This window comes from Halichoerus grypus, chromosome 9 (genome assembly GCF_964656455.1).
Source record: "Halichoerus grypus chromosome 9, mHalGry1.hap1.1, whole genome shotgun sequence".
In the NCBI taxonomy this organism is placed as follows: domain Eukaryota; kingdom Metazoa; phylum Chordata; class Mammalia; order Carnivora; family Phocidae; genus Halichoerus; species Halichoerus grypus.
Genome location: NC_135720.1, coordinates 18,687,218 through 18,705,207, shown reverse-complemented (window position 1 = coordinate 18,705,207; position 17,990 = coordinate 18,687,218). Strand labels below are relative to the sequence as shown.

The following is a 17,990-nucleotide window of genomic DNA, read 5'->3' as shown; positions in this document are numbered from 1 at the left end:
CACATACATTTACCTTGCAAAATTGAGATTTCTAACAAAGGTTGTACATCAAAGGCGTGTACTGGTTTATTTATATATTATGAAGAACAAGTGAAATAATTAGAATCATTTACAGTTTTAAAGAACAAAAAACCCTAAGACAAAATTTAATAAGTACTAGTAAAAGTTATTAATTTATTTTTGGCTTATTAAGATTTTCTGGTAATCCTGGCAAAAACTGTTTTCTTTTGCTTTTCAATTATTTTTAACACTTAATTATACAATTTTTGTAGCATTTATCACATAATGCCTTATGTTAAGAGTTGTCTGTATCTCATCTCCCTTAAATTTCTCTTCATAGATAACTTAGATTAATAATGTAGAGATTTTTTAAAATAGTTCTTCATTTTTTTATATTCAAACCCAGTTGCATACAGTCAGTATCTAATTGTTGTTTAGATTTGTTAATACATTTAAAAATAAATAAAATTTCTTTTTCCATGAATCTCTTTCCTAATTCAGTCTCTTAAGTAGTTCTATTTAATGATATTTTTCTACTTACAGAATTTTATGATATTAGCCTACATAAACACCAGGATGTTTATCACTATCAGAAGTCAGTGAAATGAAATTTCTAGGTTTTGTGAAGGTTTTTTCTTCCCTCAATTGGTGGAAATGGTCTAGCCTTTATGTTGAGTTAACACTGTTCTCTTATTTGCCACTAGGAAAACAAAAAAGGATAGCTATACTGTTTGGCGTTAGCTTATAATCATACAGATGTATGTTTTGAGAGAAACTTTAAGCAAGTTGTAGTAACCTGTACCTTCACTTTATTTTCTTTGATACAAGGTACTTGTCTAGAAGCCAAGACTTTAGGTGGGAGGCATGGCAAGAGAATTAAAAACTTCCCTCTCTTCTACCTGGATTCAGTCTCTAAGTCATCTCAGTCCTTTCTTTGCAGTGTCTCTTTTCTATTGTCTCATTATGACCACTAAAGTTCAAGGCATTCCAAGCCATTCATGAGCCATTTCCACATCAATCTTCCTAGAATGCTGTTTTAATATTATTGCTCTCACATTAAAAAGCTTTCAGTGGTTCTGCAGTAGGTAACAAAATAAAGCTTCTTTAAAACATAGCCCTAGGTTTCATTGTCTTTCAGAACATCTTTACCTGAATGCTATGCTGAAGTAAATAGTTACTTCCAAATGTGAGCTGCTTATTAATGCCTCCATGCCTCCTTTATGTGAGTCCCTCCCTTTGGAATGCTTTCCCACTATTCTCTCTCTTCAGCTGAATACCTACCCACATTTTGAGGCTCAGATTAAATGTATATCTTTCATGATATCTTGCTGATAATCCTGACTAAAAATGCTTTCTGTCACTTCCAAATTCATTAGCACCTTAGTTGTACAAGTTTTACAGTATTTGTCACATATTGCCATGTATTAGAAATATGTGCATATCTCACCTCCCCTGAACTTGAAAGACCCCTTGAGCATAGAGATAATACTTATGAAGCTTTATGTTTCCCATAGTACCCAACATATAAATAGTAATGCCTCTATATATACTTGATTTATTGTATAAATAAATTGTATATAACTGCTTATTATCATCCTCATTTTTTTGAAACCTGGCATTATGTTATTCTCCTTACTTTCCAGAGTTAATCTCACTCAAACATTTTTGAAATACTAAGGTACTAGAATAGATTATATTGTCTAACCTTTGATTTCTAATAGAAAAATCCACTTTATATCAATGACTCTCTACGGTTTCCAAAGATCTTTGTGACATTGTGTTGCTAAAGAAAGGTATAAAGTGACAGGGCAGGTTCCTCCAAAGCTAACCTATGGTAGATGCTACCACATTAAGCAAAGGTCTTAGCTAGGGAAGGTTAGGTATTAGTGTGAAATTACTTATGATGGTAACAGAAATAATTACCACTTATTGAATTCTGCTTTGTTTTGGGCACTGTGCTTTCTACTTTATATGCACTATTTTATTTGATCATCTTAACAATTTTTAAGTTAGTTATCTTCCCTAATTTACAGATGATGAAGCAAAGACTTAGTGCGATTATGTGTTCCAGAGGTACAAAGTTAGATATTGGTGGAGCTGGGATTTTGAATACTGATTGCTCTGATCTCATCCCCAGAGTTATTGATGTTGTAGAGAGTTATATTCATATTCAGCATACCCACTAATGCTTTTTATGAAAGAAAAAAGGAAACTAGTCAACAGAATATAAATTAACATCTCTGAGTTATGAAAGAGCCTAATAAGAATAAACGTTGAAAGAATTTTCCAAGTTTAAATACCATGTCTTTAAGTTAGCTCTTCAATTTTTTAATATTTAGGAGATTATGTGGATTAAAGCCTAACCTGTTGGCATAGATATCTAACATTCTTAGGATGTTAGAGCTGGCTAAGGGGTTAAAGCTTACTATAACCTTCTTATGTTATTAACATCTGGATGGGTAAAATTATTTCCTTAATGTTACATGGCTTCTGAGTAACAGATGTAAGACTAGAGCTTAAGTGACCTGTGTCCTGAGCAATCTAGTGCTGTTTACACTGTACATCAACTCTTAAATTTTATCCTTTCCCATCTCTTACTTCTAAAGTTTCTCTGTTACTTCCCCATCAAAAAATGCCATGTCACATGTCTAAGATATTTAGAAGGACTAGGAAAAGGTAAAGGAAGCAAATACCAGTTTTTCCTAGAAGGAGAATATATCTCACATTGCCTAGGCAAGGACAGTTTGTGTTAGCAAAATTAACTGTACTTCCTATAAAGATGAGGAGTTTTGTTAGCTTCAGTGAGTGCCCCTGTAGTCTGAAATCCACTAAATTGCTATGTCATTAAAATTAGTGGGTCTGCCCCAACTTTGTTCATATCCCCAGATTATAGGAAGAAGTATTGGCTACCTACTAATCACTTATGTATTCATTAAACAAATATTTATTGAGTGTCTCCTGTGCACTAGGCAGGATATTAGAGACCTATAGATGAAAATGCATGTGCTAACATAGGAGAAGGAGGATTTTAGTCTCTCTAGAAGAATTGGGGGTTGGCTTACCCAAGGGAGCAACACTAAATTGAGAATTAAAAATGAGTAGAAGATCACTCAATGAATAAAAGGAAAGGAGGTTTCAAGCAAAGGGAATATTGAGATTTTAAAAATGTCAAGGTGGAGGGTTGTGGGCAGCAGAGATTGGATAGAGAGTGGACCATTTGTGAAGCAAGAACATGCATTCCATTCTGGAATTTATTCATTCACAAAAAAACATGTTAAGTACCTACAAACACCAGTCAAGCTCTGTGTCTTACCGTAGTGGTGAACAATATAAAAACAGTCCTTGCCTAAATAGACTATTGTTATATTCAGTAAGAGGATTCAGCTAAGGAGAAGGCCATTATTGTGCAGTGACCCTTCAGATTAAAAAATGTACAGAGTGCTGTTGGAGCACATAGAAATGGGATTGACTTATATTTGGTAGGTCAGGGAAGGCTTCCCAGAGGAAGTAATAGCTAAAACAACATCTGAAAAATTAGTAGGATTGGTCAGGCAAAGAAGATGACTTCAAATATGGCCCAGGAAGACAGCAAAGATAAGAGAAAGCATGAACTGAAAGATGTGCTGGAGTGTATTGAATAAGAGGGATGTGACAAGGGACAAAGCTGTAGAGGTCAGCAGAGGTCAAACGATGATAAATCTTGTAGGTCATATTACTCAGTTTGGACTTTATCCTAAAAGTAATAGTAAGGCATTAAAAAAATTTTAAAAGCATGCATTACGTGATCAGGTTTGCATTTTAGAATTGTTAAACACTAGCTACAGTAGCGAATGGGTTTAAAAAAGGAGCAAGACTGGAGTCAGGGAGACCAAGAGACCAGAAAAGAGGACTTTGTGTCTTGAACTAGTAGAGAGGTATTGGAGGTAGGGGAAAGTAGAGAGATAATAGAATGTAATTTTAAAATTACTTGATGATTTTTACCTGAGGAGGGAAAGACTAGAGTTAAGGATGACGCCCCCAAGGTTTTTGTCTGAGTGACTTAATGAACACTAAGATAAGGAATACTGAGAGAGACACTGCAGTAGTGAACACCAGAAAAAGAGGGTAGGGAAAAAATAATGAATTCACTTTTGGACACATACTTTGAGGTTCTTGTGGAGTAGATAAAGGGAGCCATCTCCACTGGAATTATGAGTCTGAACCTTATGAGAGGGATCTAGGCTGGATATAACTTGGAACTTTTTAATAGATAGATGAGTAAATGACATTGCCTGATAATGTTTTGAATTAGGAAAGTTTGTAAACTCTAAAGCACATACAAATGTTAATTTTTATTAATAATTTATTATGTTATATTAATTAATGAAAATGTACACTCAGGACTTCAAAATGGTACTATTTTCTTTCTCAATAATTAGTTAAATATGTTAAGTCCCTAATCATCAAAGACATATAAATATGCAATGCAGTGTTATTTGTCATTCATGTGATTAGCAATGCAGATGTTTAATTATAACTTTATATTTGAAGCATATGAATGATAATAGTTATCTTTATTGTCAGCAAATAAATGTTTCACATAATATCATTCCTAGGTCATGTGACATTTTCTTTTATTACAGCTTTTGATTGGCTTTGAATCAGGAACAGTAGTGTTATGGGACCTCAAATCAAAGAAAGCCGACTACAGATACACATATGATGAGGTAATATTATTTTTGCTAATCAAATATTATTTTTGTCATTTTTCTAATTAAGAGCAGCTTCTTTAAGAACTTAATTGGTGATTTTAGTTGAGGCAACCTTTGTAATTGCAATAACATACCTAATATATATATATATATATATATATATGTATGTATATATATATTTATGTAATCACATAGCTCAAAAGATTTAAAAATAATCTCTTTTCCATGCCTGTTATTTGGCCATCCAGTCCCCTTACCTCTGGTACTGGTGTTACCAGTTTCTCATATATTCTTCTAGAGGTATTCTATCATTTACAAGCAAATTAATAAATGTATCCTAAATAAATCCTATTTTTGTATTATAGACAAATGATAGTAGACTGTAGACACAGTTTTGCTTGCTTTAAGATCCAAATAAAGATTGACTGTGATTGATTGATGTCTTCTAAGTCTCTTTTAAACTATAGGCCTCTCCTCTTACTCTTTGCCTTCCCTTTCTTACTTCATTCCTTCTTTTTGGCCATGTATTCACTGAAGATAGTTTATCAAAGACTAGATTTTTCTGGTTCCATCCCTCTTGTGTTTAACATCTTTTTTTGCCCTTAGATTTCCTATAAAATGGATAGTTTACTGAGGCTTGAATAAATTCAGGTTCATTTTTTATTTTTAGCCAGACTTCTTAAATGATGCTGATGCTCTTCTGTCAGTTGGAGTGTTAGTGTCTGTGAGGTTAGCAGCCAGTGCTGTTCAAAGCCTAGATTTATTAATACAAAGGGGTTGCAAAATGAAGATGTTCTAATTCTGTAATTCCTTCTCTATTTATTAGCTCAGAGACACTTTAGTGTAAAGAGAAACTTCTCACATACTATTTGGTTAAATAGCAGTATTATAGTTAGTAAAGGAAAGCATATGTGATTCTTTCCTTTTATTTCAGTATTTACTCTAAAGGGGTTCTGTAATCCCAGTGGTGACCAATTTGTTCTTGCTTTTAGTTTCACTATGTACTTAAAGATTTAAATATATTTGATGTGCTTCAGTACATTGAAGTTATTATCCTTATTGATTTTCAAATTCTCCCGTTTTGGTCTGTGAACCTCCTCCTTTTGGTTCCTGAGTTCTTTGGTGATAATAGTCTTGGATAGCTTCCCTGCTATCTGTTATAAAAAGTATAACTATTAATCTGTATATTTTTGTTTCGAACTTAGAATAAGATTTTTTCCTTATGAAATGTGGCTTCTTTCAGTGTGAAATGGTATCTGGTAACTGTAATCTGGGGATTAGTACGGGTCATGATTTCTAATTAAATGAATAGAGCTAGGAAATGTGTAAGTGGTTTTGCTTGTTTTTAAGATAAAATATGTCATGTCTTCATACTGATGCTTTCAGTTACTTAAAACAGCAGACTATATTAACTATAATAATACTTGGAATACTTTATAAATGTTTACATGTGGTCGTTGTAAGCATGGCTAAAAGAATTTCCTTTGTTTTCATAGCTGCATACTTTTTGTTTTTATTTTTTTTCATACTTTTTATTTTTTAAGTTTTTAGTTACTAAGCACTGTGGTTCACTAATCAAGATCTTAAAAGTATAAAAAAGAATATTTTTAATAAAGGGTTCTTCTAATTTCATTGGAAGTTTTGACCTGTAAATCTGTTTTCTACACTAAAATCAGAGCAGAATTTAAAAATTCACTTTTTTTGTTTTGCTTCTTATAAATTTAAATAGTGATCTTGGCTTTAGCTGTTATGGAGTCACAGGGACTGGATTTACCCTCTTGCCTTAAACAAATACACTGGAAAAATACGTGAAACAACAGTTTTTAGAAATTAGATAGCAGGTAGTAAGAACAGAGATTCCTTAGAGAAGAAACAAACAAGGTGAGCCATTTAGTTGCCTTAGCTTATGGCCTAGAGATTTTTCCAGGTCTCAGTACATAAAGGGGAAACCTAGGTAGAAACTCAGTAGTCTCTCTGAGTTGAGGAGACAGAATTGAGAATTTGGGGAAGCCAAAGTATTTGTAGCCTATAAGGCAAGGTACCAAAGGGTAGGGAACTACCTAGAGAAAGAGAAAGAGTTAGAAATCTACAGGGAATTCCCCACCCTGAGTCTTCAGGTAAATACTGATTAGTGTGTGGGTATGAGGCTTAGAAAAGATCCATTAGAAAGGAGTAGGTAAAACAATTGTCATAGCACACAGGGCCAAGAATAGTTTACATTTGCAACAGAGTGGGGAAACCTTGTAATGCATGGGACATCAGGAAAAATACTCAAAAGGTACTGCCTCAGTCGTGGGTCTACACTAACCCTAAAGACACATCTGACTGGCCTAACAAAGCTTAAAAGCAAGCCTTGAGAAGTCTAAACTGTTTTCAAATAATATACTCAAAAAAGCTCAAAAATATTCCAAAGAATATAATAATAACCCACCATAAATTTCACAATAGTTAGCATCCAAACAAAAATTTGAGGCATAGAAAGAAGCCAGAAAGTATGATGCAAAATGAAGAGAAAATGCAGTCAATAGAATAAGACTCAGAAATGACACAGATGATAGAATTAGTAGACAAGGATATTAAAACAAATGTTACTAAATGGGTTCCATATGCTCCAGAAGGTAAATGAAAGCATAAACATTTTGGAAAGGGTTTTTCAATTCTTCCTTGTCCTAATTGGAATTTCTAGAGATGAAAAAAATAAAATGAGATAAAAAATACTCTGGGTTGGTTTACCAAAAGATTTGATCTTGCAGAAGAAAAGATAATGAACTTGAAGACATTAACAGTGAAACTACTCAATATGAAAGATGGGCAGAAAAGGAGCAGAACATCAGTGAACTGTGCTTCAACTTCAGGCAGACTAATGTATGTGTAATGGTCCTAGAAGAAGGAACATGGACAGAAAGTATATTTGAAGACATAATGACCCAGATTTTTCCAAATTTGATGACAAATATAAACCCTATAAACTAATAGGATATATAGATATCTCAGAAGTTCTGTGAACTCAAAGCAGAAGGAAAATGAAGGAAAGCTATATAAAAGCACATGTTTCAGTTGCTTTAAACTAGACCTAGTGATACAGAACATCTTAAAGGGAACCAGAGGATGTGGGAAGGGAACACATTAAATACAGAGGAACAAAGATAAAAATGACAGCAATGGTTTCCTTACAAACAGTCCAAGCCAGAACACAGTAGAACAACACCTTTATGGTACTGAAAGAAAAAATTGTCAACGTAGCATTTTATACCCAGCAAAATATCTTTTCAAAACAAAAGAAAAATGCTTTACACACATCAAAAACTCAAAGAATTCGTCACTTGCAGACCTTCACTGCAAGACATGTTAAAAAGTTTTTCATGCAGCAGGCAAGTGATATAAATGGAAATATGACTCTACTCAAACAAATAAAGGACACCAGAAATGGTAGATATGTAGGTAGATAGAGAAGCTTTTTAACTTTTTTATTCTCTTTAAAAGGTAATTATGCAAATAAAAAATGATAAAAATGCATTGTAGGATTTCTGACATGTAGAATTAAAATATAGACAATAGTAGCACAAAGGTCAGGAGACAGAATCTTTTTGTAAGGTTATTATACTGTACCTGAAATGTTATGATATTACTTGAAGGTGGACTATGATAAGATAAAGACATATGCTATAAATTCTAAAGGAAATACCAGAGCAACAAGAGTAACCTAGATAGTTAATCCAAAGAGGAATATAAAATGAAATTTTAAAAATATTCAATCCAAATGGAGGCAGAAGAGGAAAAGAGGAACGAAGAACAGATGGCAGAGATAGAAAAAAAATGGCAGGGCAACAGATTTAGACCCAGCTATGTCAGGAATCATATTAAATGCAGTCATTTAAACATCCCAAATAAATGGCAAAAATTGTCAAATTAGATAACAAAGCAAGATCAAACTCTACACTATTTAAAACCCACTTTAAATATAATGACCCAGAGGTGGAGGAGCAAGATGGTGGAGGAGTAGGAGACCTAAATTTCGTCTGGTCCCAGGAATTCAGCTAGATAGGGATCAAACCATTCTGAACATCTATGAACTCAACAGGAGATCGAAGAAAAGAATAGCAGCAACTCTCTGAACAGAGAAGCGACCACTTTCTGGAAGGTAGGATGTGCAGAGAAGTGAATCCGAGGCGCTATTTGGGAAGATAGACGGTGGGGGAAGGGGCCTCCCTTGGCCGCTTCTGGCAAGTGATAGAGCAGCAGAGCACAAAATCGGAACTTTTAGAAGTCGGCTCTGCTGAGGGACATCGCTCCAGTGGCTAAGCAGGGGGTGGAACCCTCGCCGGGACAGTGTGGTCTCAGGACCCGCGGGGTCACAGAAAGACCAGGGGTGCCTGAGTGTGGCAGAGCTCCCAGGTATCGGAGTGGGGAAGCCGGCTGCAGAGACGGAGCTGAGGAGCGGGCTCTCAGCTCGGGGTTGCCATAAACCGTGATCCGCGGCGCAGTCGGGCCACTGCTCCTCCAGCAGGGACCCAACAAGGAGCAGATCCGGGGAGACTCCCCTTCCTCCCCCGGGAGGAGCGGCGCGGGAGCGCACCGCAGGAATCTGCTGGGTTTGGAGACTCCACACGAGGTCATGTGCCAGAGATAGAAATGCTTGGTCACAGGCCGGGTGAGCACGGAGAGCAGCCGGAGACTGGGGAAACAGGAGTGATTGACGGCTTTTCTCTGGGGGCACACTGAGGAGTGGGGCCCCGAGTTCTCAGCTCCTCCAGGGCAGAGATTGGGAGGCCGCAATTTCCACTCTCATCCTCCAAAGCTGTATGGAAAGCTTGCAGGGAACAAAAGCTCCCGAGAGCAAACCCGAGCAGATTACTTAGCCTGGACCGGCAAGGGCAGGGCAATTCCACCTCCGGCAAAGACATTTGGGAACCAAGGCAACAGGCCCCTCCCCCAGAAGGTCAGCAAGACGCGCTCGCCAAGACCAAGTTTACCGATCAATGAGAACAACAGAACTCCAGCACTAGGGGAATACTGCACATAGAATTCATGGCTTTTTTCCCCTGATTCTTCAGTCTTTCAAAGTTAATTTTTTTAATTTTTTTTTGTGTGTGAATTTTACTTTTGCCCTTTTTCAACCAACATCTTATCAATCCCTTTTTTAAAAAATCTTATTTTTCATTTTTAGAGTCATATTCTATCCCTTCATAGTAGTTAACCTTATTTTTGGTGTATATATATATATATGTAATTTGTTCTCTCTTTAAAATTTTGGGATATAGTTTCTTCTAACAGATCAAAATATACCCTAAATCTCTAGGATGTGGCTATGTTCTAGTCTCCTGCCTGATCACATTCTCTCCCTTTTTTTTTTTTTTAAATCCTCTTCTTTCTTTTTTCAACTAACTTCTTATCAATTCCTTTTATAAAATCTTTTATAATTTTCATTATTACAGTCATATTCCATCCCTTCGTTGTATTTACCCTTATTTTTGTACATATATAAGCTTTTCTTTCTTTAAAATTTTAGGAGGCACTTTCTTCTAACAGACCAAAATATGCCCAAAATCTAGTGTGTGGCACTGATCTATGCACCAGCCTGATCATATTTGATCATACCCCTGTTTTTATTTGTTTTTTATCTTTTTCTTTTTCTTTTTTTCTTTTTTCTTTCTTTTCCCCCATTTCAGGTTTCTTCTGATTTGTTTAGTGTATATTTTTCTGGGGCCATTGTTATCGTGTTAGCATTTTGTTCTCTGATTCATCTATTCTCTGGACAAAATGACAAGACGGAAAAAATCACCTCAAAAAAAAAGAACAAGAGGCAGTACCGACTGACAGGGACCTAATCAATACAGACATTAGTAAGATGTCGGAACTAGAGTTCAGAATGACGATTTTAAAGATACTAGCTGGCCTTGAAAAAAAACATGAAAGATATTAGAGAAGCCCTTTCTGGAGAAATAAAAGAACTAAAATCTAACCAAGTCAAAATCAAAAAGGCTATTAATCAGGTGCAATCAAAAATGGAGGCTCTAACTGCTAGGATAAATGAGGCAGAAGAGAAAATTAGTGATCTAGAAGACCAAATGATGGTCTTTTATAAAGAAGCTGAGAAAAAGAGAGATAAACAACTACTGGATCACGAGGGCAAAATTCGAGAGATAAGTGATACCATAATATGAAACAATATTAGAAACAATATTAGAAGAATTGGGATCCCAGAAGAAGAAGAAAGAGAGGGAGGGGCAGAAGGTATATTGGAGCAAATGATAGCAGAGAACTTCCCTAATTTGGGGAAGGAAACATGCATCAAAAATCCAGGAGGCACAGAGACCCCCCTCAAAATCAATAAAAATAGGTCAATACCCCGACATCTAATAGTAAAACTTATGAGTCTCAGAGACAAAGAGAAAATCCTGAAAGCAGCTCAGGAGAAGAGATCTGTGACCTACAATGGTGGAAACATCAGATTGGCAACAGACCTATCCATAGAGACCTGGCAGGCCAGAAAGGACTGGCATGATATATTCAGAGCACTAAATGAGAAAAATACGCAGCCAAGAATACTATATCCAGCTAGGCGGTCATTGAAAATAGAAGGAGAGATAAAAAGCTTCCACGACAAACAAAAAATAAAGGAATTTGCAAACATGAAACCAGCCCTATAAGAAATATTGAAAGGGGTCCTCTAAGCAAAGAGAGGGCCTAAAAGTAACAGAGACCAGAAAGGAACACAGACAATATACAGTAAAAGTTACCTTACAGGCAGTACAATGGCATTAAATTCATATCTTTCAATAGTTACCCTGAATGTAAATGGGCTAAATGCCCCAATCAAAAGACCCAGGGTATCAGACTGGATAAGAAAACAAGACCCATCGATATGCTGTCTGCAAGAGACTCATTTTAGACCCAAAGACACCCCCAGATTGAAAGTGAGGGGTGGAAAATGATTTACCATGCTAATGGACACCAAAAGAAAGCTGGGGTGGCAATCCTTATATCAGACAAATTAGATTTTACACCAAAGACTATAATAAGAGATGAGGAAGGACACTATCTCCTACTTAAAGGGTCTATCAAACAAGAAGATCTAACAATTATAAATATCTATGCCCCTAACATGGGAGCAGCCAATTATATAAGGCAATTAATAACAAAAGCAAAGAAACACATTGACAACAATACAATAATAGTGGCGGACTTTAACACCCCCCTCACTGAAATGGACAGATCATCTAAGCAAAAGATCAACAAGGAAATAAAGACTTTAAATGACACACTGGACCAAATGGACTTCACAGATATATTCAGAACATTCCATCCCAAAGCAGCAGAATACATATTCTTCTCTAGTGCCCATGGAACATTCTCCAGAATCGATCACATCCTAGGTCACAAATCAGGTCTCAACCGGTACCAAAAGATTGGGATCATTCCCTTCATATTTTCAGACCACAATGCTTTGAAACTAGAACTCAATCACAAGAGGAAAGTTGGAAAGAACTCAAATGGAGGCTAAAGAGCATCATACTGAAGAATGAATGGGTCAACCAGGAAATTAAAGAAGAACTAAAAAAATTCATGGAAACCAATGAAAATGAAAAAACAACTGTTCAAAATCTTTGGGATGCAGCAAAGGCAGTCCTAAGAGGAAAGTATATAGCAATACAAGCCTTTCTCAAGAAACAAGAAAGGTCTCAAATATACAACCTAACCCTACACCTAAAGGAGCTGGAGAAAGAACAGCAAATAAAGCCTCAACCCAGCAGGAGAAGAGAAATAATAAAGATCAGAGCAGAAATCAATGAAATAGAAACCAAAAGAACAGTAGAACAGATCAACGAAACTAGGAGCTGGTTCTCTGAAAGAATGAACAAGATTGATAAACCCCTGACCAGACTTATCACAAAGAAAAGAGAAATGACCTAAATAAATAAAATCATGAATGAAAGAGGAGAGATCACAACCAACACCAAAGAAATACAAACAATTATAAGAACATGTTATGAGCAACTCTATGCCAGCAAATTAGATAATCTGGAAGAAATGGATGCATTCCTAGAGATGTATCAAATACCAAAACTGAACCAGGAAGAAATAGAAAACCTGAACAGACGTGTAACCACTAAGGAAATTGAAGCAGTAATCAAAAATCTCCCAACAAACATAATCCCAGAGCCAGATGGCTTCCCAGGGGAATTCTACCAAACATTTAAAGAAGAATTAATACCTATTCTTCTGAAACTGTTCCAAAAAAATAGAAATGGAAGGAAAACTTCCAAACTCATTTTATGAGGCCACCATTACCTTGATCCCAAAACCAGACAAAGACCCCATCAAAAAGGAGAATTACAGACCAATATCCTTGATGAACATGGATGCAAAAATTCTCACCAAAATACTAGCCAATAGGATCCAACAGTACATTAAAAAGGATTATTCACCACGACCAAGTGGGATTTATTCCTTGCCTGCAAGGTTGGTTCAATATCCACAAATCAATCAGTGTGATACAATACATTAACAAAAGAAAGAACAAGAACCATATGATCCTCTCAATAGATGCAGAAAAAGCATTTGACAAAGTACAGCATCCTTTCTTGATCAAAACTCTTCAGAGTATAGGGATAGAGGGTACATACCCCAATTTCATAAAAGCCATCTATGAAAAACCCACAGCGAATATCATTCTCAATGGGGAAAAACTGAGAGCTTTCCCCCTAAGGTCAGGAACGCAGCAGGGATGTCTACTATCACCAGTGCTATTCAACATAGTATTAGAAGTCCTAGCCACAGCAATCAGACAACAAAAAGAAATAAAAGGCATCCGAATTGGCAAAGAAGACGTCAAACTCTCACTCTTTGCAGATGATATAATACTTTATGTGGAAAACCCAAAAGACTCCACCCCAAAACTGCTAGAACTCATACAGGAATTCAGTAAAGTGGCAGGATATAAAATCAATGTACAGAAATCAGTGGCATTCCTACACACCAACAACAAGACAGAAGAAAGACAAATTAAGGAGTCGATCCCATTTACAATTGCACCCAAAACCCTAAGATACCTAGGAATAAATTAACCAAAGAGGCAAAGGATCTGTACTCAGAAAACTATAAAATACTCATGAAAGAAATTGAGGAAGACACAAAGAAATGGAAAAACGTTCCATGCTCATGGATTGGAAGAACAAATATTGTGAAGGTGTCAATGCTGCCTAGAGCAATCTACACATTAAATGCAATCCCTATCAAAATACCATCGCCTTTTTTCAAAGAAATGGAACAAATAATCCTAAAATTTGTATGGAACCAGAAAAGACCCTGAATAGCCAGAGGAATGTTGAAAAAGGAAATCAAAGCTGGCGGCATCACAATTCCGGACTTCCAGCTCTACTACAAAGCTGTAATCATCAAGACAGTATGGTACTGGCACAAAAACAGACACATAGATCAATGGAGCAGAATAGAGAGCCCAGAAAGGACCCTCAACTCTATGGTCAACTAATCCTCGACAAAGCAGGAAGGAATGTCCAATGGCAAAAAGACAGTCTCTTCAACAAATGGTGTTGGGAAAATTGGACAGCCACATGCAGAAGAATGAAACTGAATCATTTCCTTACACCACACACAAAAATAGACTCAAAATGGTTGAAAGACCTAAATGTGAGGCAGGAGTCCATCAAAATCCTAAAGGGGAACACAGGCAACAACCTCTTCGACCTCAGCTGCAGCAACTTCTTCCTAGAAACATCGCCAAAGGCAAGGGAAGCAAGGGCAAAAATGAACTATTGGGACTTCATCAAGATAAGCTTTTGCACAGCAAAGAAACAGTCAAACAAAACCAAAAGACAACCGACAGAATGGGGGAAGATATTTGCAAATGACGTATCAGATAAAGGGCTAGTATCCAAAATCTATAAAGAACTTATTAAACTCAACACCCAAAGAACAAATGATCCAATCAAGAAACGGGCAGAAGACATGAACAGACATTCAGACATTTTTCCAAAGAAGACATCCCAATGGCCAACAGACACATGAAAAAGTGCCTAGTATCGCTCGGCATCAGGGAAATCCAAATCAAAACCTCAATGAGATACCACCTGACACCAGTCAGATTGCCTAAAATTAAGTCAGGAAAGAACAGATGTTGGCGGGGATGCGGAGAAAGGGGAATCCTCCTACACTGTTGGTGGGAATGCAGGCTGGTGCAGCCACTCTGGAAAACAGTATGGAGGTTCCTCAAAAAGTTGAAAATAGAGCTACCATACGATCTAGCAATTGCACTACTGGGTATTTACCTCAAAGATACAAATGTAGGGATCCGAAGGGGTATGTGCACCCGGATGTTTATAGCAGCAATGTCCACAATAGCCAAACTATGGAAAGAGCCAAGATGTCCATTGACAGATGAATGGATAAAGAAGATGTGGTATATACATACAATGGAATATTATGCAGCCAACAAAAGGAATGAGATCTTGCCATTTGCAATGACTTGGATGGAACTGGAGGGTATTATGCTGAGCGAAATAAGTCAAGCAAAGACATGTATCATATGACCTCACTGATATGAGGAATTCTTAATCTCAGGAAACAAACTGAGGGTTGCTGGAGTGGTGGGGGGTGGGAGGGATGGGGTGGCTGGGTGATAGACATTGGGGAAGGTATGTGCTATGGTGAGCGCTGTGAATCACAGACCTGTACCTCTGAAACATAATACATTGTATGTTAAAAAATTAAAAAAAAGAAGATAGCAGGAAGGGAAAAATGAAGTGGGGGAAATCGGAGGGGGAGAGGAACCATGAGAGGCTATGGACTCTGAGAAACAATCTGAGGGTTTTAGAGGGGAGGGGCGTGGGGGATGGGTTAGCCTGGTGATGGGTATTAAAGAGGGCACGTACTGAATGGAGCAATTAGTGTTATACGTAATGAATCATGGAACACTACATGAAAAAATGATGTAATGTATGGTGATTAACATAACATAATAAAAATAAATAAATATAAAGACCTAGAAGTGTTAGCAAAAAGATGGAAAAGTAATGTTAGCACCAAATTAGAAGAGTGCTGAAACGGCTGTATTAATATCAACAAAGTAGATGTACAAGTGCTTTCTTCAAGACCAGAACACCATTATTTTCAAAGATACGTGGAATATTCACCAAAATAGACCATCGTTTGTGCCATAAAATCAATCGTTATAATTTTAGAAAAATTGAAATCATTAAAATCATGTTCGTTTAGTATAATAAAATTAAATAAAAAATAATAAGGTAGATGAAAAATCTACAAATATTTGAAAGTGAAACAATATATTTTAATGGGTCAAAGAAGAATCAGAAGATGAGAACGTATTTTGAACTGAAAAAAAGATGTGAAAATAGGACATATGGAAGTCTATGAAATGCTGTTAAAGTTTTCAGTAAAGCATTATTTATGTTAGAAAACAAGAAGAGTCTCAGATCAATGCCCTCAGCTTCCACCATAAGAAACAAGAAGAGTAAATTAAATCCAAAGTAAGTGGTAGAATTGAATTAACAAATAAATGAAATAGATAACATAAAAACAATAGAGAAAATTGGTAAAATCCTCATTTAGTGGAGTTCAATAAAATTGGTAAACACACAGCCACAGTGATAACAAAAAAAGAGAAAAGGCACAAATTACCTATAACAGGCATGAAAGAGGAGATTATTCAATTTCTACAGAAATGCAAAGAGACTGGTAAGGAAATATGTGCAATTTTATTCCAATAAATTCAGCAAATCAAGTGGACAAATGCCTCGAAAGACACCAAATTCCTTGAAAGTACCAAATCCCCTTCTAAGAGAAATATTTAACCTGAGTAGCTTTATATTTATTAAAGAAATTGAATTTTTAATGACAATGTTTCCCATGAAGAAACCTCCAGGTTCAGAGGGCTTACTGGTAAATTTTAGCAAATAGTACTCACTGTACCCAAACTCCTTCCAAAAATGGAGGAGAGTATACTTCCCAATTCATCCTGTGAGGGCTGCATTATCTTCATACCAAAACCTGACAAAGAAATTGTAAGAAAGCTGCAGACTATTGAACAGATATGCAGTAGAGATGCAAAGTCATAAAACTTATTCTTAATAAAGAGTAACAAATATAATGACTAAATCTTACGTTTAAATAATAATGCTGTAGATGTAAGATCTAACTTCTAAATTGACTTGTTCTAAGGTAAACTGAGTGAAAATTTCTGGCTATATTTCTGTAAGTTCATGCTATTTTACCTCTTGTTTCATATAAAAATACCTTTATATCTTATTCTTAATGCAGATCGCCAAGTGTATAATTTTAGACATTGAAGAAATTATTATAGTTCTCACTTAGGTTAAAGTTTTAAGGTTAAAACTTTAAGACCTTCACAAAATACCACCGCACACCCCCCTTCCTCCAATATTTACTTTCTATCAGTGGTGTTTTACTTCAGTCACATTCATTTTTATTATACTGGGGCAAATAAATAGCATTATGATATCAATTCTGAACATTTCTAATATAATAGAAGTTCTTGGTGCAGTTTTAATTGTTCATTTGATTTCTTGAAGATGATTTAGATGGGTGGGAGTAATTGAAACAGAAATTCATCTTTACCCTTAAGCTTTTGTTGCTTTGTGTAACCATAGTATTTTTCGAATTGACAAACTTACCTGGCTTTATGTCTAAATGATAGACTTTGAGCGTACTTGGGATAGTATTCCTAATTTTCTACAGATATTTTCTGCATAGGATATTTTAATCTATATAAAATTATATTTCTTCAATGACATTTCATTCTTTTTAGGCTATAAATAGTATTAAGATATTAGTACTCTTTCTGTAGTAACTAATGTGTTGGCAGAAGTGAAATACAGCATTATTGATGTTTTAAGACAGTAATTTAGTACTTATCAAACTATTTTAATGGTTATTCTTTGTCATGTTCAGAATCGATCAATGACTTTTGTATTCTGGTTTCATGTTGTTTTTTCCTAGTAGACTGAGAAGCCACAGATAGAAATATAGGTATAGAAAAAAATAATAGTACGTACATTGCTAGTGCATTTATCTCATGACTGTCAGTCTTTTAAAAAAGAATATTGAAATAATATGTTTGTAACTCACAGCATTGGAATCAGTAAGATTTTAAAAAATTATGTTTCACCCTATAGATATTCACTGAAGCATTTATTCCTTTAAGGTTTCTTTTCTTTTTTTTTTTTTTGTTTTGTTTTGTTTTTTAAAGATTTTATTTATTTATTTGAGAGAGAGAATGAGAGACAGAGAGCATGAGAGGGA

At 35.7% G+C, this 17,990-nt stretch overlaps 1 protein-coding gene across 6 annotated transcripts in view; it reads left to right on the top strand.

The window, feature by feature from the left end:
- STXBP5 (syntaxin binding protein 5) overlaps positions 1 to 17,990 on the top strand; it is a 182,029-nt gene that overhangs the window by 55,322 nt on the left and 108,717 nt on the right. For all 6 annotated transcript variants that reach the window (XR_013441060.1, XM_078054605.1, XM_078054602.1 and 3 more), the window contains exon 7: positions 4,623 to 4,706. Coding sequence is in view for 5 of the 6 variants with exons in the window: in XM_078054605.1 (XP_077910731.1) it covers positions 4,623 to 4,706 (84 nt within the window). In the remaining variant the exon portion in view is untranslated. The remainder of the gene's footprint in view (positions 1 to 4,622; positions 4,707 to 17,990) is intronic.